The following is a 23429-nucleotide window of genomic DNA, read 5'->3' as shown; positions in this document are numbered from 1 at the left end:
CATCGAGTTCACAACCACCACAGAACACCACCTTCGGTTAAGAATTACTCTCAAAAATTTCACCAGAGAATCGACTAATATACGCACAAGGCAGTAGAGGACCTCTACCGCCACCACAAGAGTGGCGCATCACGCATCCCATCACACTCACCAAAACTTACCGTCGAAAATTAATTACAACTTCTTGCTTCCATGAGTGGTATGCCACAATTTGGGGTTCAGACAAAGAAGGTATTTATCTCACAACAGTGGAACATGAAAATTAGGTGAACTTTACAGCACAAAATCCAACACGACCACAACTAAGATATACTTTACCTCCTGGTTCACACATGCCTCAAATGCATAACATACGGTCCACACAAATGCCCCCGTGCATCATTTAAGATATTGGTTTCTCCCATCGTTGTAGTGCTAATAAGTTTAGTAATTACTTCAACAGGACCCGATATTAGGTACACCATCTCCTCAAAACTAACCCAATATGATCGTTATACCACCACTCTAAACAGTTGTTTCTTTACTTTCATTATGAACTCTCATGGCCAACGCATTCGGCCAAAATAACTTCTATGCAAGCAGCAATATACTTGATCACTCTCTTATTGAAAAATTTATCCCTTGTTGAACACTTGAGTCAACATCTCCTTATCCAATAATAATAATCTAATACATAGAGGGAAAAAGAGCATCTAAGTCTCCAACACTAACACCACTTGTACTTGAAAAGAAAATTTGGTTCTCAACCATTTTTTTACCAGTTGGAAGGTGCTTGTCACGAAAAGAAATTCGTTAAAACACCACTAAGCTAAGGTCATCTCATACCTTACCTTCAACAGAGTTACTTCACCGCCATTGCGTCTCATTTGGACCTGTGGCATTGTGAAGTTCCAATCCCCAACACCAAGATCATTAAATCCTGAAATACCAGCGTTCTCATTTAAATGCTCATCTAGCAAATAATTAATTCATATCGCCACATTGAGACTTCTCCATCACCTTATATTTCTCGCTCAGCCAAGAACAATGCGTAACATCAATTGTCTATAGTCGAACCAAAACAAGTTTGGAATGTCACGTCGACAAAAAGTGGATCTCAATTCAATAATTGTATTACCACTTTATGGACGTATCATATGCCCTACCACTCTGTTACCAATAGCGTTAGAGATGCTAGTCACGAAAATTTTCGTTAACCACCTCCAACCTATGGTCTACACATCTCTAGATTAGTTGCATAACTAAAATCTAGTCCTCAACATTTAAACACTGAACATCCCTCAACATAGGGTCAATGCTCTCCATCAAGTCTCCTTGACAGTTCTCTGCCCTGATAGGAAACTATATACTCAAACCTGTTAGCATTCCAGTATCTGGATCGCATGTCAAACTCAGAGAGTATTGTAGCCTCTCTAAACTGATCACACCAGTCATTAAGTCTTTGAATTCATTTGTCCCATCCATACGGCGTCTTCGTTATAGGTGCTATAACACAGTATCTCCGGAAACGTCTCACTTTACTCAGACATCACAACGATGTCTGTGATAGTTACTTCAGATCCTCATACTCAACATATGCTATGACTCAACTCTCATGGCATTATCCGACTCGAGTCAGAGATACGAAACTCTGGTTCCTGGGTCTACGAAAGAACCCACCATGTCAAAACAATCAATCACCGCGTACTGCAGCCTCAACCAATCGATTCCTCAGATCACATCATGGTGTGGTCCGGAATCACTATCAAATAAGCAGAGAACTCTCTACTTCCAATCACATTAGGATAAGTCTTTCATTGTCTCCAATTTCGAGGGACACTCCAAAAGTGAAGTGACACATAAAGAGTTTCTCATAGGCGTAGGAATCAATCCTAACCCCTCCACTGCCAACTATCAATAAATGAATGTGGCTATCATCGTCTTCTCTAACTCAGAGTACTCAATCATTACCAAGTAAGTCCCAATACTGTCGATCCAATGGTCCGCTACCACATGATCCAAGCGTCATGAAATGACAGCACTAGCAGCTCACTCATGTCCTTGATCAACCTCAACACACGACTATCGTTTCTAACGATAGCAACAAAATCAACTTGTCTTTCCAGTGGAGCAGCCTCCTCATAAAGGTTCTCCCTATTGCAGACTCGGCCTGCAGCCTAACTCGGCCTCGACCCTGTCCACGACCATTTTCCAAATTCATCACCATTCAACAATTAACACTCAGTCATACATGTGAAGTCTCGAATTCGACAAAAAGATCCAACCAATATCAATCATGAAATTTCAGAAGAAGGTGAATCATTGGAATATCGTCACAATACTCTCTACACGAGGCGACGTCGGATGGTGGAGAAATCAGCCGGAGAAGGTTTTTGGGTCGGGTGAACAGTGCCCCGAGCTGATTTTTAGAAAAATCTGATTTTTAATCTCCTCTCCTTCCTTTTATACTATTTCCAAAATCGGAAACGAACTTCCGACGTTAATAACTTTCGCGTCCGACGTCCGATTCGAACGCATGACGTGTCCACGAATTCCTATCGATGAGCTCTACGACTTTCGTGAAGGAAGTTTTCACAACCGAGCGACGGAATAAAAGTCGATCTATACGTTGCGGTAACGTTACGTTTTCTAATTAAACGATCCGAGAACGTTTCCGTTTTCGTTTCGAAATGTCGCAAACCTCCAATTGTCGTCTTGAATTAATTTCACAAGTTTAACACTTTGAAAATACTCGACATTTAGTTTCTAAAAATTCGGGTTATTACAGGATTCGACTCAGATCCCCCAAACCACTTTGGATGTCTTGAACATTGAACACGAACTATTAAAAAAAAAGTAGAATGCCAATAAAATGGTAAGTACGTAAACGACAAATTCACCTTCCGGCAACGACAATACACAATAGAGTCATAGAGACCAGTTTTATTTTTGCTATATTATTTTTTAGGAGTCAATAGAGTGTTAGCTAGTCTCGCTTGATAGTAATATATAAAGATATACTTGAGAACGGAAACTACAAGGTACTGACCGCCGGCCCATTGAGCACGGAAAGAGTTGCCAACAAACGCGGTATGTTTCGATCGATTCTGAACGCGGTATGTTTCGATCGATTCTATAAGAATCGATTGTTGTAAGGGCAGTGTGCTTCATCCCATCGTGCACCACCCGCACTCTAAACTGTGGGAGTCGGAGAAGGTGGTAATCTAATTCAACCTGAGGGTATAAAATGGTGGATGGTACGCTGGAGGAACTGAAGAGATGTTACGCAGAACTAGGCTCCATTACCGAAAAACAAGAGAAAAGAGTGCGATATTATGAATCAACAACAATGAAGCTGGTAGTAGCTTATATAATCTTGCAAACCCTTATATTTATTTCCGTTTCTCATAGCAACCTCTTGTGCAAACGTTGGTGGCTCTCATTCTGTCTCTCATCTCTGAATGCTGTTTTATTTGTCATCCCTTACAAAAGAACCGTCCGGAAGTGGGAGCGGACTGAATACTATTACGAGATGCATTTCATGGACCAAGAGATGATTCATCACAAGATGCAGATCATGATGCTTCAAGAGGGGAAAGAAAAGGCTGGTACGAATATCAATATTAATATTCAAGATGAATCGGATCAGCAGACATCAAAGCCTGATGTGGTGAAGCTATATCAGAGGAATGCGTGCATTTACCTTGCTACTTCAGCACTTGCTGCTTACACCGCTGTTGTCTTAATAGCATGTCGATCCATGCCTTGCAATTAGCTCCGACCAAGGTTGTTCACTACAATAAACGTTATCTTTATGATGAATATTATATGTATCAGGGACCTTCCACTAAGCTACATCAGTATTATATGTGTGGCTGCGATTCTGAAATCTAGTTGCTAGCACCACCATGCTGAATGATAAACAACCAGCACTGGATACAGAACTTCCATTTATATTACTTTCATAATGATAAGAACTGTTTAGGCCAAGTATATACATCTGAGAGCTCTGGTTCCTAATTAAAATTCAATCAAACCCAGTTGACCAAATCACGATGTGACCAATAACTGATCAGATTACAACTCTTTACCTGAGACGGAATCGAACCAATGAAGCTGTCACCGGTCTCGCAGGGGCAGCAGGGGCCACTGTCTTCGTCATCGGATTCGACTGTTCTAGAAGTGGAGGAGCGTGGGCCGGAGAGGAACTGAGGGACGGAGAGCTAAGAGAGGACAGTGGAGATGAAAAGGCCGGCGATCAGGGGCGGAACTAGAAACAAAGAGTATGGCTGGTTTTAGGGCGAGTTTGGTCCTGAGCTGAGTTTTTTATGATCAGATACAAATGTGCTTTGAGAATTATCAGCTGCAGCTGTGTTGTGAGAAAAATCAATTACTAGTGTTAAAGTGTTTGGTAAATATTAGTATAGAAGTATAGTGAGTTTAAATAAAGACTAAAAAGAACATGAAATTAAATAGTATGGGGTTTAAGAGAGATAAAATGAGAGTAATAAGGTAAAATGTGAAAATAATCTCAGTTTCTATTAGAAGCACCAAAAACACAATTTCTAGATTATGCATTAGGAAGTGTTAGATTCAATTATAATCAATAATAATTTTGTTAACGAAACACCTTACTCAGCTTATTTCATAATTTAAGCCCATGATCTCTAAAAAACTTACGGCCAAACAACATAGCCTTAGTGACCTAAAAAAATTGTTTCAGAAAACGAATAAATTAAAGCAAACGTAAAGAAAATGTTGTTACTGAGGAAAAAAATAGGGATAGAAGTCATAGAATAGAGAAAGATAGTGAAATAGAAGGAGAGAAACGTGGGAACAAAAGAAAGCAAAATTAAAGAAACAAAACAAGAAGAAGAAGGGGGGGGAGTGAATCGAACCTGCAACCAGCCATGCCGATTTACAATCCAACATATAGGAAGCAAAATACGCTGTTGTTTTTTGGCTGGGCTATAGCCTGACCAGTAGAAAATAAGAATACGATATGGGTTTAATACTTCGATATATTCTTCTCCAATGTAAGAGGTATATATAGAGATACAAGTATTATCCTAATAGGAATTCTATACATACAAGAAAAGTAAATATTTACATAATATTCTACACTCTCCCTCAAGTTGATGCATAAATGTCAATCATGCCCCCCTTGTCAATTGAATCGTCAAACACTTTCATTGACACTACTTTTGTAAAAACATCTGCCAATTGATCATTTGTATACACAAAAGGAAATCAGATGACTTTCTTCTCCAAGTTCTCCTTGATAAAAAACCGATATACTTTCACATGTTTCGTTTGATCATGCTGAACTAAATTATGAGCAATCTCAATTACTTATGTGTTATCACAATGTAGCTCCATAGGTTTCTTGAGTTTGATACCTAAGTCCTTCAATATATTTCATATCCATAACAATTCACGCACTCCATGAGCCATATCTCGAAATTCTGCTTCTGCACTTGACCTAACAACAACCTTTTGTATCTTACTACGCCAAGTAACGTTTTGTTTCTTACTACCCCGGATGTAGATCATTTGTTAGTCTTATCACCTGCCCAATAAGCATTTGTGTATCCCACAACTTTTAATTCACTCTTCTTTTCAAACAACAAACATTTCCCATGTGCCTTCTTGAGATACCTCAATATACGATACACTGCATCTGTCACGACCCCGAAATTTCGAATGATAAAAATTCAAATTCGAAGCCATGATAACTCTACAATAATCTCAAATATAATGAAATCATCTTACAGAAACAGTGTATCGAAACTGAGTTTACAGTACGAGTCAGTTGACTTAAATAATACATTATCAGTTTATACACTCAAGTATTACAACAATTAAAAATGTAACATTCACTCAATCCTCACTACAAACAGAAGAATGAAACCCTCAGTAATCCTCAAGTAAGCTCTCTGAGCCTGCTAATCCCCACATGCAGGACTATCTCATACACCAATGATAACAGATTATTGGAGTGAATATATTTATATTGTTGTGCAAGAGTCGCTTGGTTGTAGTACATAAACATGTGTAGATTGTTATATTGTACGTGTTTTAATATTGAGTCTTGTTGAAACGTTTCTGGTCTTCGGACGTTGTTGGCATTAAATCGGAACAAAAATTTGGCGGGGTGTCGGTTATGATCAGAGCTCTAGCATGTCTGCTGGTGTACTGCATGAGGGGTAACAGATGGGTTGCCTAAGTCTCATGAGTACCCATGTTTTAGAATGATATTGGGTAACATATGGGTTGCCTAGTGTCTGTCGGTGTACTGCATGAGGGGTAACAGATGGGTACCTGGGTCTCATGAGTACCCATGTTTTTAAACGATATTGGGTAACATATGGGTTTCCTAATGTCTCATGAGTACACATATTTTTAAATAATATTGGGCAACCAAATGGGATGTCTAGTGTCTCATGAGTACACTTGTCTTTAAATGTTATCTGTTATATTTCTTTTGTATGCGATGTATGTTATAATGTTGGTTTACTCATATGGGCTGAAAAACTTACCGGGTTTGTGTTTACACTCCTGGTGCACCAATTCGATGGTGTAGGGGATAGTTATGCAGGTGGGGATTAATAGATTTAGAGGGCTTACTCTGAAGATTGGTGAAGATTTCTTTCTTATATTCGTGGTGTGGACTGAGTGAATTTTACATTCCAATTCTTTATAATACTTGAGGTATAAACTGGTTATGTATTGTTCAAGTCGACTGAGTCGTACTGTGAACTCAGTTTCGATACACTGTTACTATAAGATGATTTCAATATATTTGAGATTTTTTTTGAGTTTTCATGGCTTCGAATTCGAATTTTTATCATTCGAAATTTCGGGACTGTGACATAATAAGTCAAAACGCCTCTTTTTTTGTTGACCGTAGGTACGGACAGTCAAACAATGTCCAAATCGGACGAAATTTTCACAGATTCTCTAAATATATATACTTATCACATCTGCTTTTGTCGATCAACCATATTTCGAATTGGAGTTATCAATCGCCGAAGTGTCAACTAATGTATTATAACGTTTTATATTAGGTTTATAATAAAACTATCGCATTACGAAGCGACTATATGAAGGAAACTTCTCGGGATCGATCGACACCAGCTGATATGATCGGTATATATATTTAGTGACTCTATAAAAATTTCATCTAATTTGAACATCGTTTAACAGTCGGAATTTCTGGTAAACCAAAAACACCACTAAGATATGCCCTAAGAGAAGACCCATTACAAAGATGAGAACGCCAAAAGCCGTTTGCATATTTAAAATTACTTAATTTTTGTTACCTATCGTGCACGGTCGCACTAAAGAAACTCATTTAGCAAAGCCCCGGTTAATGGGGTTTCAAGATGTTAAAACGCATATTTTTTAGTTGACCGTAGGCACGAACGGTCAAACCATGTCCAAAACGGACGAAATTGTAATAACCCGATTTTTCGGGACGCGTTAATCGACTATTTCTAAAGTTATAAGTTTTTCGAAAATATTAAATCGTGTTCGCTCCATTTTGTAACGTCGGGAATCGAAAACGAAGACGTTATCGGAACGCTTAATTTGAAAAACGTTACGTTTCCGTAACAAATATACCGACTTTTATTCCGTCGATCGTTGGTGAAAACTTTCTTCACGAAAGTTGTAGAGCTCGTCGATACGAGTGCGTGGACATGTGACGCGTTTGAAACGGACGTCGGAGGTGGAAGTTATTAACGATGGAATTTAGTTTCCGATTTAGAAACGGGTATATATAGAACTTTTTATTTTAGGGTTTCCATTTGTGGAAATCCATTTCTCTCTCCTCTCTTTCCGCCTCCCTCTCTCCTTCGCTCTCGTTCTCCCTCCCCGATCGCTCTCTCTCCCTCACTCTCGAAACCACACCGGCGACCTCCACCTCCAGGCCGCCGTGCCTCTCACCGCCAACACCTACAGCACCACAGGGACCTCCGCAGTCGACCCCAAGCCTGGTGCACCTCACCTCGTCGCCGCAACCTTCCTCGCGACAGATCGAAGAACGGGGACTGTCTTCTCCGAGCTCCTCCGTCGATGCCGTGCTCATGGTAAGCACGCTTCCACCCCTCCCCATCTCTGGAGCCCTCCACGACGATGGTCGAACCTGGAGTCGCCGCGCGCTCACCCCTCTGCTCGATCGACGATGCCGACTCCTCAAGCTCTCCCGACGACGAGTCAAGGTTTCCACCGTGAGACCTAGGTATGAATTGGATGCGATTGATATTAGTATGTGATTGTGTGTTGATTTTGGTTGAATCTGAGTTGGAATTGTAGAGATCGGAGGGGGATTTGATGAAGGGGGATACCGCCGCCTAGGCGGCGCGTGAGGTAGCGTGGAGGAGGTGAGGAGCGGGGTGATGCCGCAGGAATGTAGAGGAGAGGGAGAGGAGAAGAAAGGGGGCGGCGGTGGCGTGCTACGCGCCGGCCTTAGGCTCGGCGCGTGTGCCCCACGCGCTGCCACAGTGAGTGGCGCGTGAGCGCCACGCGCAGCTGCCGGCGGGTGGCGCGTGTACCCCACGCGCCGCCACGTGCGGCGGTGTGACAGTGTTTCCGATAGGGGTATTTTGGTAATTTACTGAAATGTAAATGTAAATTTTATTTACTACGGTAAATGTAATTAAATTTTACCTACGGTAAATGTAAATATAAATTACTTTCAGTAAATGTGAAAAGTAAATTGTGAAAGGGTAATTTAGTAAATTTTATTTACTGAAATTGTATTTACATTTAAACAGTACGTATACGTACAGAAATACGTATATAGTATTTATACGTACAGAAATACGTATATAATATTTATACGTACAGAAATACGTATATAATATTTATACGTACAGAAATACGTATATAATATTTATACGTACAGAAAATACGTATATAATATTTATACGTACAGAAATACGTATATAATATTTATACGTACAGAAATACGTATTAATTGTGTATTTGTACAGTAACAGTGAACAGTAACACTGAACAGTAACTTCGTAAAACCGAAAATTGCTGAACAGTAACCGATTATTACTGATTCGGCATTTAAAGGTTTACGAAACGATTCTAAATTTCTTTTCTTATCTTTTCAAGGTGATCGTTAAAACGAGGAAATGAATTATCGTCGGAAATTGTGGAATATCGCTCAAGTCAATAAGGTGAGTAAAATCTCACGTATTTACGAATCTACCCTCGCGGTGATTCAATATTTTGCAAGGGTATTTAATAATGAATTACGAACATGTATACAATATAGTGGACTACATATATACTGTATAAATGGTAATAAGTATATATATATATATATAGTTCATTATGTTATGTACTGTTATTAATTCATTAGAAACGGTCATTTCAATGACGAGAAATTGTGTATTGAGCATGTGTTTGTGAAATATGACATGTATAGGATATAGTAAACTATATATATATTGTATAAATGGTAAATAAGTACGAATATATATGGTTTTCTATATAATATACTGTTATGAGTTTTATTGTGATTATATCGAGCATAATTTTGAGACGTACAATATGATGTGTGATTATTGTACGTGGGTTTAACATTGAGTTTGTTAAAAAGTTAATTTGTCTTTGGACGTGATTTAGTACAATATGATGTGAGATTATTGTACATGTTTGGCAAGTCGGAACCTAGCCTTGGCCGGGCGAAAGTTACGATACAGTTAGAGCTCTAGTCTATCAGCCATAGTACTTCATGTGAGGTAACGGGTGGTTATCTACTCATGAGTACTCAGATTGTTTTGGATGTTGGGTAGCGGGTGGTTACCCAATATCACCATAGTACTTCATGTGAGGTAACGGGTGGTTATCTACTCATGAGTACTCAGATTGTTTTGGATGTTGGGTAGCGGGTGGTTACCCAATATCAGCGTAGTACTGCATGTGAGGTAACGGGTGGTTATTTGCTCATGGGTACTCAGACTGTTTTGGATGTTGGGTAGCGGGTGGCTATCCAATATCAGCGGTGTATTACGAGAGGGGTAACAGATGTGTACCGGCGTTCTTGGTACCCGTATTATAAATGCATTTAGGTAACCAGAAGGGTTACTTAATTTCTCATGAGCGTTTTATTTTCATATTTCTTTGGGACAACCTGATGGGCCGTCCATTGACTCATGAGGGCATTTATATTTGTTGATTGTGATTTTTCGTATATATTGATATGCGAACTGTATTGTCATTTTACTCATACGAGCTATAAGCTTACCGGGTTTGTGTTTACAATCCCGGTGCACCAATTCAATGGTGTAGGGGATAAATCCACATGTGTTGATTAGCGGAGATTGAGGGACGACTCCGGAGACTCGAAGTCGTTCGTACCCTGCTTGTGGTGAAATTTCTCGTGTGGATTGGTGTGTGAGATTAGTGTGGTTTATTTGTGAGTTTTGTGAGAGATGGTGAGGATTATTACAGTTCCATCTTATGTAATGTTAAATTATAAATTTGGTTTGTAATAATCGGTTTGACTGAGTTGTATTTGGAACTCAGTGATGATCCGCTGTGCACGTTAAATGATTTCATTTTCATTGAGATTGTTTTGGTGTTCTAACGACTTTGAGTTTTTGAGTTTTTAGGCTCGAAATTTTAGGGTCGTTACAGAAATTTTACTGGGTCCCTAAAGATATATACCGATCACATTTGCTGGTGTCGATTGACCATATTTCGAATTGGAGTTTGCAATCGCCTAAGTGTCCACGAATGTATCATAACTTTTATATTAGGTTTAGAATAAAACTATCGTATTATGAAGCGACTATATGAAGGAAACTTCTCGGGATCGATCGACACCAGCCGTTGTGATCGGTATATATATTTAGTGACCATGTAAAAATTTCATCCAATTCGAACCTCGTTTGACTGTCGGAATTTTCAGTAATCAAAAACACCACTAATACCCTAAGGGATGACTTATTACAAATATGCGAACACCGAAAGTCGTTTGCATATCTGAAATCACCTAATATTTGTTACTTATTGTGCGCGGTCGCACTGAAAAAACTCATTTCAGAAAGCCCCGGTCAATGAGGTTTCAATATGTCAAAACACCTATTTTTTAGTTGACCTTTGGTACGAATAGTCAAACCATGTCCAAAACGGACGAACTTTTTACGGGTTCTCTAAATATATATACCGATCACATCTACTGGTGTCGATCGACCATATTTTCGAATTGGAGTTGTCGATCGCAGAAGTGTCTACTAATATATTATAACATTTATAATAAAACTATCGCATTATGAAGCGACTATATTAAGGAAACTTTTCGGAATCGATCGACATCATTTGATGTTATCGGTATATATATTTAGTGACAATGTTTTAATGTTTTTCATGCAATTTGGACCTCGTTTAACCATCGGAATTTCCGATAAGACAAAAACAACACTAATATGCTCTAACGGGGGATCCATTATCAAGATGCGGGGAATTCGGAAAACTGTTTTCATATTTGAAATCACCTAATTTTAGTCACTAATCATGCGTGGTCGCAACGAGAAAACCCATTTGGCAAAGCCCCAGTAAATGAGGTTTTATAATGTCAAAACACTTTTTTTTTACCGTAAGTACGGACGGTCAAATCATATTCAAAAACGGATGAAATTTTTACATGGTCCCTAAATATATATATATATATATATATATATATATATATATATGAATCACATCTACTAGTGTCAATCAATAATATTTCGAAACTAGAATTTATTTGTAACTATTTTTAAGAATGTTTTCTAATAATTCTCTTATTTTTTCAAACACATAAATTAGAATATTATGTTTTTTCTAATACAAGCCCGCAAAGCCCGACCCGCAAAATCCCGCAAGACCCGCTTTAAGTGGGCGTGCTTGGATTTTTATATTTATGAAAATACCCAAACCGGTCTGACCCGTCACTTATTTAAATGTACTAATGCCCAACTGGGGGTCGGTTCGACCCGTTGAGGAGCCCTATTTATAAGGGCTATAAAAACATTTTGTACAGGTATACGGTCATTTTTCAACTAAAAAAAAAACAAAGTCAAAATTCCTCACAAAATTTCGTGGTTAAAAACAAAAAGAGAAAAAAAAACATTTCGTAGCCATACGATGGATGGCGTGCTGCCAAGTGTCCACTCAAAATGTACAATCGGTTGATACTTGTAAAAGTAGGGTTTGCAAATTGCAGCAGAATGGCAACGACGGTGGTAAACAAAAGGATGAGAGCTATGGATAAGCCGATCTACCTCGAGTTTAGTCTCGACAACGAGTTTAGTGTCGAAAACCTTGGGAAGCGGTGGGCTGTGATCGAGGAGAAAGATGAAACAAACAAAGCACAAGCGGAGGGTGAGTTAGGGGATGAACTCATGATCCATAATAATGGAAAGGATAGAGTCAGAGGTTTGCATCTTCCCAATTTAGATCCTACTATCTATTCTAACTGCATCGCCGCCGCCGGGTCCCGTCTATTCGTCATCGGTGGCTATTCTAATCGACTCCGTGAGCAGTCGTTCTCGTTGTTTCAACCACGTCCCCTGTATAATGATTTTTTGAGAGATAATCAGATTCTCCAAATCGACTTGGAGCAGAGCCACCCCTATTGGGAGAGAAGCATCACCACCGATGAGCATCCCATCAAGATTCCAAAAACTCTCAACTCTTGGAGTGCGGTGGCTTTTTCCGAAGACGGGGATTGGATTTATGTGGTCGGGTTCTTAAAGGTGGTCCGCTTCCACCGCCTCGATGTCGACAGAAGGAACTCTTTCCCCGATTTGCCTCCTACTCCTGTTCCACCTCGTTTGCTTGGTATCACCGCCTCTTCTAAGATTCTCCTGCTTTGGCGTTCACCCGACGCTGTTCAATTGCGCTCCTACGATTTGGAGTCCGGCTCATTGCAAATCATCGATGCGTCCCTACCCTGGTGCGAGCACGATGCCTCCAGCGTCGCCCTCGTGAGAGACTCGTATCTGATTTGCTTTGCACATTGCCATCCCGTGATAAAAGACTGCCCTCATCCGGCTTGGTATGTTTATGATCTTGGTCGCCGTCAATGGCTCCCCGAACCAGTTCAGGGTCTACCAAACAATGGCATCGCCCTTCCCTTGTACGAAGATGAGGTCAGTTTTTCATCGCTGATGCAAGTTCGGAGAGCTGAACTGAAATTAGCACTGCTTTGGACCTTCCAAGATCTGAAGACTGAAGTTCACTGGTCCAAATTCACACTCGCCATTCAAGAAAATGTTGATCAAGACATAGCCCCAACCTTTCATGCTGAAAGTTTGTACTCTGGAGCTTGTGTTTTTCCCAGCGATACTGGCTGTATGATCAATTGTACAGCCGGATAGGATTGTAAGCATATTAATTCATTCCCACTATCACTTTTCAATTCCTACTTTTATCATTTCATTGTGGAGTCTATTAGATAAAATTAAATTGATAATTGTGCTAAACAAATTTTGATTTATATGTTCTTCAATTGGGCTAAGTTCTGTCGTAGGACTATTTCTATAGGATTCATTTTTAATAATCTTACAAAGTACTATATGTTTAATAACATCATCAGTTTTTTAAACTTTAGAGAGGTCCTTTCTTGATCCATATGTGTGAATATCTTACTATACTTCTGTTTACTCCAGTTCTGGGTTGTGTTGTGTCCAGTTCTAGTTGTCTTTGATCAAACCAGGTAGACTTGGTGTTGTGTTCGTGTCGTATTAATTCGTGTTGTGTATTTGAGTGAAACAGAATAACGCATAAAGGATTTTAATGCCACAATCAAACCATAATATTTGGTGTTAACCGTTTATACTAGGGCTGGGCATGGTAGCCGATCTAAAAAAACCAACCGACATAACAGCCGAAACACTGTGATCGGTAGCCGACACTTCGGTAGCCGAACTCGTGGTACGGTATTACCGTACCAATATATTGTAGGTCGTACGACAATGGTATTGAATTTCGTAGTACGGTATTCCCGACCGTACCAAGTATTTCATAGATTGATATAATGATTAGATCTACACCGTCGATTTTAGGGTATGTTGCTCCCCCAATTCACTTTCTCTGCCTCCTTCCCTTTCAAACAATCGAAGAAAGAGAGAGTTCTTCCACTTCTTCGACATTGAGAGAGTTTTGAGACTAAGTCACTGAGAGAGTTATCGAACCCACCCCTACTCGACAACTCGATTCCTTTTCTCTTCTCCTCTGGTAAGTTTTCTTTCATTGCTGGTCTCTACTATTCAATCAAAATCAAATGAGAATGGATATGATAGAAACTATGAATCATTGCTTGTGTTTGAAATCATATATGTTTTGTTATATTGAGAAGAGAAAGTCAGTGGCCACCAGCCTTGATGAGGTGGATCGAAGCATGTACACCTCCTTCTGCAGCGCTGCCAATTCCCTCTCTTAGCTTTACACACAAGCCATGAACCATCAGAAGCTTTCCTTCCAACTTCTAAGCCGGTGAACGTCATGCCCTCGTAAGCCTAACCATTCAATTTTTTATTTTGAAATCAGGGTTGCGTTTTTTTTTGTTAAAGGTGTTTGCTTTATGGTTTGGATTGTGTTGTGATTGTTTGGTTTTGAATTGGGTGGATGGTGGTTTGTGAATTGTATCGAGTTTTTGAGATTTTTATTCTAGTGGTGTATTAAAGTTTGCATTTTTATTGATTTTAAGTGATGATAAGTATGTTCAATCCATTAGAATTGATATAAGGAAGAGTGTGGAGTGTTCGGATAAGCGAAAAATAGTGTAGAATTTAGTGGAAGTAAACAATGTCAGTCTTAATTTTTGCCTTGTTTATTGTTATTCAGAGTGAATTACATGTGAGTGGAATTCTAACGTTTTCGGTTTGGTGTTTTTCTGTGAGGAAGTGAAGGTACATATATTGGCCTCCATATAGTTGATGAAGATCCAAAGGTGTGGAGGACAAGTCATGAAGATTTGATATGCAAAAAGAGAATTGAAGTTGTTTCCTAATTGGACTAGGAAAAGATTATGGTTTGTTTTTCCTACCAAATAAGTCTCCACCGATTTGATTATGGATAGATTGATATATATTTGGGAATATATATTTAGTTAAATGGTGTTTGGGAATTGTTATAGAAAAGGATTCAAAATAAAAGGTGTATTCCATATTCATATGGATTTTTTCCTTTTCTATGTGAGATGTATTAGGAAGGGAAGTTAGGTTTAATTCCTAGGGTTAGGGAATACATGTGGCTGTTATATATATGATGTATATAGGCAGTAGGTTGGGTGGCCTCTAGGAGATACACGAACAAGAAAAAAAGAGAGGAGAAAGAAGGTGAAACCAAAGAGAAGAAAATTCACAAAAAGGAGAGCTTAGTGCTAGGAGATCTCTGTGACTCCATTGAAGACCTTAGTGGCATCATCGACAAGCTTAGTGAAGTCGAAGTACGTGTGATTACAACGATCTTAGTGAGGTTGTATCGACACTTGAAGCAACGATCTTAGTGAGGTTGTTTCATGCTTGATTGTGACTATCAAGTAAGAAGTATTTTTACTTTTGAGAATAATATTATCATTGATTAAGGTGTAATCATTATAATATGAATTGTTCAATAGAAAAGTAACATTCTTCTATATATTCCGCTGCTATTACTCGTTGTTGTTCTATCTTGTATTTTCAGGAAGCCAGTATTAGGTCGTTTGTATTGAGAGAAATAGTCACTTTAGGCTATTTTAAGCTTTTGCTGAACACTTTTGTAGTTGTGCCGGATTGACTCAAGACATATATGATTTCCTTCCTCCTTTGTTTTATAGGCATCTTGATAGTATGTGGTACGTTGTTCATAGTTTTTGTTCTGTATATACTGGTCTGTGATTCATTGTTTCTGACTCGTGAAAATGTGAAGAATAAGTTGCTTCCATTATTTCTGTGAATGATTTGTGTAAAACACTTGGAGTGAGTAACTAAGTATAGACTTAGTGTGGAACTAAACACACTAGATCACTACAAAAAACCCTACATACAGACACACTATAAAAACATGGCCTCACTCTCATTCTTCTTCATTCTGCCATTTTTCTTTTTCACTATTGAGAGATCAGAGATCTCTTTCTTCTCAAAGCAATAGATCAAGATCAAAGAGGGTTAAGAGATATCACCAAAGAGCTTCACTACATCATCTATTAGAGATGGATTCTGTAAGTACAAATTCTTCACAACTCTTTTTCTTTCATATTTTCTTATCTTGCTTCTAAATTGTAATGCTTATGTTTGTGTTGTTTCCAATTAACTGATCTGAATTTGGGAGGAATTTGTCAAGATTAAAAATCCGGACGCTTCGACCATAGCGGAACCAATAGTAAAATGCAAGTATTGTAACCAAATCTTCCCTTGTGATCCGGTAAAAAATGGGACCGCAGCATTGTGAAATCACATGAACTAATGCGAGAAGTCTCCAGTTTAATTAATTTTTTTTTGCAATATGATTTAAATGTTTAATATTAGTTTCTTTATTTTTGTTAGTAAACTTTCATGAGTCATTTGAGAGTGGAATATGATATAATAAATTTTGTTATGAATTTGTATAAACTATAAAACTAGTTAGCTTTGCAATAAAACGTTGGGCTTTAGAATTAATTAGCCCAAAAATATATGTTGGTACAAAATCCATTACCAACCGAACATGTTAGTATACCGAGAATGTGGTATACCGACTTCGATGGGTGGTAATGGTAGCAAAAATCTCCAAACCAACTATAGTTGATTAGTAGATGGTAACACTAAAATATGGGTGGTATTGTACTGAACCCACCCCTAGCTTATACCCATTAAGGAAAATAATTGTGACACCTCGATATATATATACAGATTTTTTCTCAAATGTGGGGGTCCGCACCAATGATTTTGGTGCGGATTTTCGTTTTTTACCACTTTTTAATCGAATTTTCTCATCTCCACCGTCTAGTATCTAGATAATATTGTGTAGATCATCTTTGCAAAATTTCAGCCAATTTGGTAATCGTTAAGGCCTTCAAAATCGAATAACGAATGGACGGACCGAATTCTGTCGAACCGTTACCGTTCATATTTTTAACAGAAAAACGCAATTTTGAGGGCCTTAACGATTACCAAATTGGCTGAAATTTTGCAGAGATGATCTACACAATATTATCTAGATACTAGACGGTGGAGATGAGAAAATTTGATCAAAAAGTGGTAAAAAAATGGAAATCCGCACCAAAATCATTGGTGCAGACCTCCGCAGCCAAGAAGGGTTGTATATATATATATTTCAACTTTTTCTATGGCAAGATACTAATGGTTTGAAATCTAAATTTAAAAGTAGGTTAGAAATCAAGTAACTTGGATTAAAAGTTTTAGAACTGATGTCGCCCTGAAAATTGATTAGAAGAGTACAACAAATTAGAGATCTGCCCTATCGTTTCTTATATATAGTAGATAAGAAACAAAATTACCATCATGCTATTGGCTTCTATCGTGTTGCCGTATTAATCCTATACCGAACCACCGAAGATCGTGTTGTTATTGTGGTTACTCCATATGGAACAAGAGCTACGGACCTCAAACCAAATCCTTATAAATTAATTCGTGTTGTGTTATTGGCCATGTGCAATATTGCCAGGTCTAGAACCGGGCCTCTTAAACAGTTATTCTTGTTCAGTCACGTCATGAACAAAATGCATTGCTCTCCATACATCAGCTACGATGACTTCTTCCCAAAAGCATTGATTTAGAAAATATCCTTTTAGCATCTTGCATAATGGTACCAGAGGACTGCAAAAGTATTATTAACTGGTGGATTCAGCAGGTTGTTCCCCTATAAAGGTAAAACTGAAAAAAAAAAATTTTAAAAAAAACTAAGAATGGACAATAATCTTAAAGGAGGGCATTACAGGAACACAATCATGTCTACAACATTGCAATGGAATGATCAACTATTTTTGGAGATTCCAAAAAAATTATCCAACCTCAATGCTAAAGCATTAAAAACGCATATGAATGAAGAACAGTGAAAATAACTGAGAACACTTATAAAACCTGGGGGAAGATGGAACCTTTTGCAAGGAGTATCAGGGTTAGGAATGCCAGTAAGATTACAGGGCAACAATTATTGCATCTGCAGATAGTATATTGTAGATGGGTAACCTTAACAAAAGAGCCAGAGTAAAAGTCAGCTCTGACTACCATGATCAGTTACAATGATCAGCTGTTGTGGAGGGATGAGGGAAATCTCTCTAGAACAAAACTGGCCAAAGTATAGAGGGAGAATCACAGTCGACCTTTGTTTGATAGTGAACAAGATTATAGCATTGTTTGGGAGCAGTGTCTTATAATCAGGCTTGTCAATTATCAGAACTCGGAAGCACAACCATCTATTTGACGCTTTGACTGCCGATATTAAGGTGACTACTTAGATTCAAAAGGCCCTTTTTGTTGCACTGAACTTTGAAACAGACACTAACAAATGGAGTCACATGAAAACCCAAACAATCTAACTGAGTCCATAATATTATTCACGTGCAAAATACACAAGGTCAACTAAGTCTAATTTGGTTCTTGTACAGTCTCAACATGATTCAAACTGTTTATGATGCAAAAGATTTTAGTAGACAAAATTTCAGAAAGAAAATGGAGCTGATAAGCTGAACACCTATAAAAATCCACACTCAAGTCGAATTCCCAGGGTAAAAGAAACAATATCGCCGACGAAATTAATGGGAATGGGACACGTACTGTGGAAACTCCTAGAATAATTTTAAAAATGGTTACAAGCTGGTGTACTAAATAAGGTTATCAGAAGCTCACACTGAAATTTCCCAATGCAAGAGTTCAAGCAGTGTCTTTGTCTGATGATTGTTCCTAAGTAACGTCATAGCAGACTTTCTGATTGTGAGGGAGAAGGGGTGGATTGTGGATCAATTTAAAGTAAATTGCTGCGAATTCCATCTTGGGATGGTTTTCCCTCGCATTTATCTCAATTTTGTTTCTTGGATTTCCCTATGTAGTTTAATCCATGCTTTTGCACTATCAATCAAATAATCTTTTGCTTTTACCAACATTACCAAACCTAAGTAATGAAATGACTACTCTCAACAAAAAGTAGTATAACCAGCTTTAACTTTCCAAAAAAAAAAACATTTCCTCCCAAGAATTCTACAACTTATGAACTGTTACTACTCTTAACAGCTGATTGTTAAACTACAGTATACATAACTAATTGCACAACATAATACTCAACATTTCCGATTCACACATAACACATTATCAATGTACCACCATATGATTTTGTACCAAGAAAGCTTAAGATTGATACAAAACATTCAAACTAAACAAGCAGGTAAGCACTACCTTGTTCTAGTCCCTTTGGTACTCTCAACAGTCTCTCCTTTCCTCAAAGCCAATGTCGAAGGCCTCAGCTTCGCCTTGGCCGCTCTGATCACACTCTCACACTGCTCCGCTTTCGCAAATCCCAGAAAGTAAAGCGCCCTCGGCTTCCAGCTCAGCACCTGCAACTCAACCAATACCTTAAAACCCAATCAAACACAGTTTGACCAAATCACGATGTCAACTACTGCGGATCAGATTATGAATCTTTTACATGAAGCGGAGGAATCGAAGCAATGAAGCTGACACCGGTCTTGCTGGGCAGCATTGCGCCGCTGTCTTCGTCGTCGGACTTGAGCATTCAAGAAGCGGAGGAGCGTGGACCGGAGAGGAAGTAAGGGACGGAGAGCTGAGAGAGGAAAGTGGAGGTGAAAAGTAGGGGTGTTAATCGGTGTGAATGGTGCGGTTTATAGGTGATACCGAACACCAAACCGTTTTATTTATTCGGTTTTGTTCGGTTTGATTTTTCATTTTTTTTTTCAAAAACCAATTGTGTTCGGTTTGGTTCGGTTTGATTTTTCTCTGGTTTATATCGGTTTTTCTTTCGGTTATTTTGTAAAGAAAATCGGAGTTTCTTTCCTTATCTATCTACTTGATTCTTAACGAAATAAAAAGAACAGGCGGACAGATTTACAAAATTCTATTTATAAGATATAGTTGCTTCACAAATGCATACAATTGCAAAAAGCCACTAAACAAGTTATACCACATTAGTAGACATGTTGTGGTTCCAATGTCTAAAATTCAAAATATTAAATTTTGACCGTCAGATGTGATCATCATATTTAAATACGGATATGGTAAAAAATTCAACTAATTTTAATAAAATTTGGGTCTCGATCGATGTGGTCAACATTAACTTAATTTCATCTAATTAAGTATGAATTCGTTCTTACCCCCTCCTTCTTGACTAGTTTTGGTGGATTCTTTCACGCACACACTCTCACATATATGTGATGTAGCAGCTCGTGTAAAATTTTCAAAAATTTTACCTTCCAGGGATAGGGCTACCCATAGGCCCATAGGGGATAATAAGCGTAAAAAAGGGTTGACCGCCTTGATCGGGACACAAACGTTATCGAAAATATGTGATTTTTTTACCACAACAATATTTCACTATACGTAACGCATCATGCGGACAGATTTGCAAAATTCTATTTATAATATATAGTTTCTTCACAAATGCATACATTTGTAAGAAACCACTAAACAAGTTATACCACATTAGTAGGCATGTTGTGGTTCCAATGTCTAAAATTCAAAATATTAAATTTTGACCGTCAGATGTGATCAGCATATTTAAATACGGATATGTTAAAAAATTCATCTAATTTTGATAAAATTTGGATCTCGATCGATGTGGTCAACATTAACTTAATTTCATCTAATTAAGTGTGAATTCGTTCTTACCCCCTCCTTCTTGACTAGTTTTGGTGGATTTTTTCACGCACACACTCTCATATATATGTGATGTAGCAGCTCGTGTAAAATTTTCAAAAATTTTACCTTCCAGCGATAGGGCTACCCATAGGCCCATAGGGGATAATAAGCGTAAAAAGGGTTGACCGCCTCGATCGGGACACAAACGTTATCGAAAATATGTGATTGTTTTACCATAACCATATTTCACAATACGTAACGCATCATGCGGACATAGTTGCAAAATTCTATTTATAATATATAGTTGCTTCACAAATGCATACATTTGCAAAAAGCCACTAAACAAGTTATACCACATTAGTAGGCATGTTATGGTTCTAATGTCTAAAATTCAAAATATTAAATTTTGACCGTCAGATGTGATCAACATATTTAAATAAGGATATGGTAAAAAATTCATCTAATCTTGATAATATTTGGGTCTCGATCGATGTGGTCAACATTGCCTTAATTTCATCTAATTAAGTGAATTTGTTCTTACCCCCTCCTTCTTGACTAGTTTTGGTGGATTTTTTCATGCACACACTCTCACATATATGTGATGTAGCAGCTCGTGTAAAATTTTCAAAAATTTTACGTTCGAGGGATAAGGCTACCCATAGGGGATAATAAACGTAAAAAGGGTTGACCGCCACGATCGGGACACAAACGTTATCGAAAATATGTGATTTTTTTTACCATAACCATATTTCACTATACGTAACGCATCATGCGGACAGATTTACAAAATTTTATTTATAAGATATAGTTGCTTCACAACTGCATACATTTGCAAAAAGACCACTAAACAAGTTATACCACATTAGTAGACATGTTGTGGTTCCAATATCTAAAATTCAAATTATTAAATTTCGACCGTCGAATGTGATCAGCATATATAAATACAGATATGGTAAAAAATTCACCGAATTTTGATAAAGTTTGGGTCTCGATCGATAACATATTTAATTATGTATATTAAATATATCTATAAATAATATAATTTCTTTATAATATATATATATATTCGGTTTTTCGGTTCGGTTTCGGTTTCCAAACATCTCAAACTAAAACCACACCAAATTTTTCGGTTTGGTGCGGTTTTTTTGCGGTTTGGTGCGGGTTTTTTTTCTTCGGTTTTTTTCTGTTATGGTTCGGTTATGGTTCGGTTTTTTTTCTGTTTTCGGTTTTCAATTAACACCCCTAGTGAAAAGGCCAGTGATGAAGCTGAGGAAACAGAGGAGGTCGATGGTGGGTAGACCCCACTTTGCTTTGGGGCTTTTGGGTTTCACTTTCATTGCCAAAGTTTAGAGCGAACTGAGAGAACAACGCGGAAAAGCTTTGGAGCTTTTGGGGGACAAACTACGGTAATAAATACCTCTGTGTAGGGTAATATTTTTATAGGCCGTAACTTTTAATCAAATGAGGTTAGTGAATGTAATTAGGGTAATCAGATCAATTTTTAGAAATTAAAAAAACAAGTTTGAATCTAAACGTTAAAAAAATTGTATGTCAATAAGAATAAGGGAAAAAGAGGGGTGTATGCCCAAACATATGTTGCATGCCACCATCATCATGCTTTCACGCAACGGTTGAAGTAGCTGAATAAGGTTTTCTAGATCATATCATAACATTCATTTTGTAAGCATCAGATATGACCCACTAATAATCGCAATGAATAAAAATATCAAAGAAAGTTACGAATAATATACGGGATCCAAACATACACAAAAATCAAAACCATGTAAATGAAGTCCTATCATTAAAGCCAAAAAAAAATTATTGGGAAGGATAAGAGATTGATGCACACAAAAATTAGCAAAAAAAAAAGTGTTGTTTTCTAGAGGCATTGTCAATATGGTAATCAGTGTGTGTTAGGCATAAGAAACTTCTAGTGAGGTTAGTTATTATTTTTTGGCCAAATACTGACTTTTTTTCTAGGCATTCTCATTGATTTGTTTGGATGAAGAATTATCAAGCCTATTGGGTTATGTTGGAAAGAAAATTGTACAAGACCTATAGTGTCTCAAAAACACCAAAGATTTAGAGACTCACAAGAAGCTCTCTTAGTCATCCGGAGAATGGTGTCCGAGAGGATACATGATATTGGCGAGTAAGTGAAGCTTTTGGGAAAATGGCTTAAGGTTTCTGAGATATCCTTCGAGTTCTTGTTAGCCACTATGTCAAATGTATATTAACCGTCAAGTCCAACTAGCACATTGTCAATTTTTGATGAGAGGCTTGTTTTAATGTCTATAGGTTATCATTCCCCACCCTTCTTTGGTAAGAAGTCACAAATCTGCAGAAATCCTTCAATATGTTGGTGGCGTGATTGGTGTTCATCGGTTGGATCCCGACAATAGCAACATAAGTCATGCAGGTGCAAAGATCTCTTGCAAATCAAGTATGTTCTGCTGAAAATTGTTTCGAGCTGTAATAATATTACAAAGAAAATTCAAAAATATGAACAATTCGAATTGTTAAGATATATGAACACATACAATATACAATTTTGGAAACTAAACATCCTGCAATGGGGGCTTGAATGAATACAACTTCATTCATTTATGTAATTCCTATAGATTAAGTCAAATCATGGAAGCATAAACCTCCCTTAAG

At 37.9% G+C, this 23429-nt stretch overlaps 1 protein-coding gene across 1 annotated transcript in view; it reads right to left on the bottom strand.

Annotated features, from left to right (window-relative positions):
- The window catches only part of LOC126782654 (probable prolyl 4-hydroxylase 9), a 30388-nt gene extending 10681 nt beyond the window's left edge, over positions 1 to 19707 (bottom strand). Inside the window, exons 1-2 of the mRNA XM_050507948.1 lie at positions 19606 to 19707; positions 19356 to 19513 (exon numbers count right to left, since the gene is read on the bottom strand). Of these exons, the coding sequence (XP_050363905.1) occupies positions 19356 to 19513; positions 19606 to 19692 (245 nt within the window). The 5' untranslated portion in view covers positions 19693 to 19707. The remainder of the gene's footprint in view (positions 1 to 19355; positions 19514 to 19605) is intronic.
- Between the last annotated feature and the right edge of the window lie 3722 nt (positions 19708 to 23429).

Source organism: Argentina anserina, chromosome 2 (assembly GCF_933775445.1).
Source record: "Argentina anserina chromosome 2, drPotAnse1.1, whole genome shotgun sequence".
Lineage (NCBI taxonomy): Eukaryota > Viridiplantae > Streptophyta > Magnoliopsida > Rosales > Rosaceae > Argentina > Argentina anserina.
Note: the sequence above shows the minus strand (reverse complement) of the source record. Positions and strands in the feature narration are given on the sequence as shown.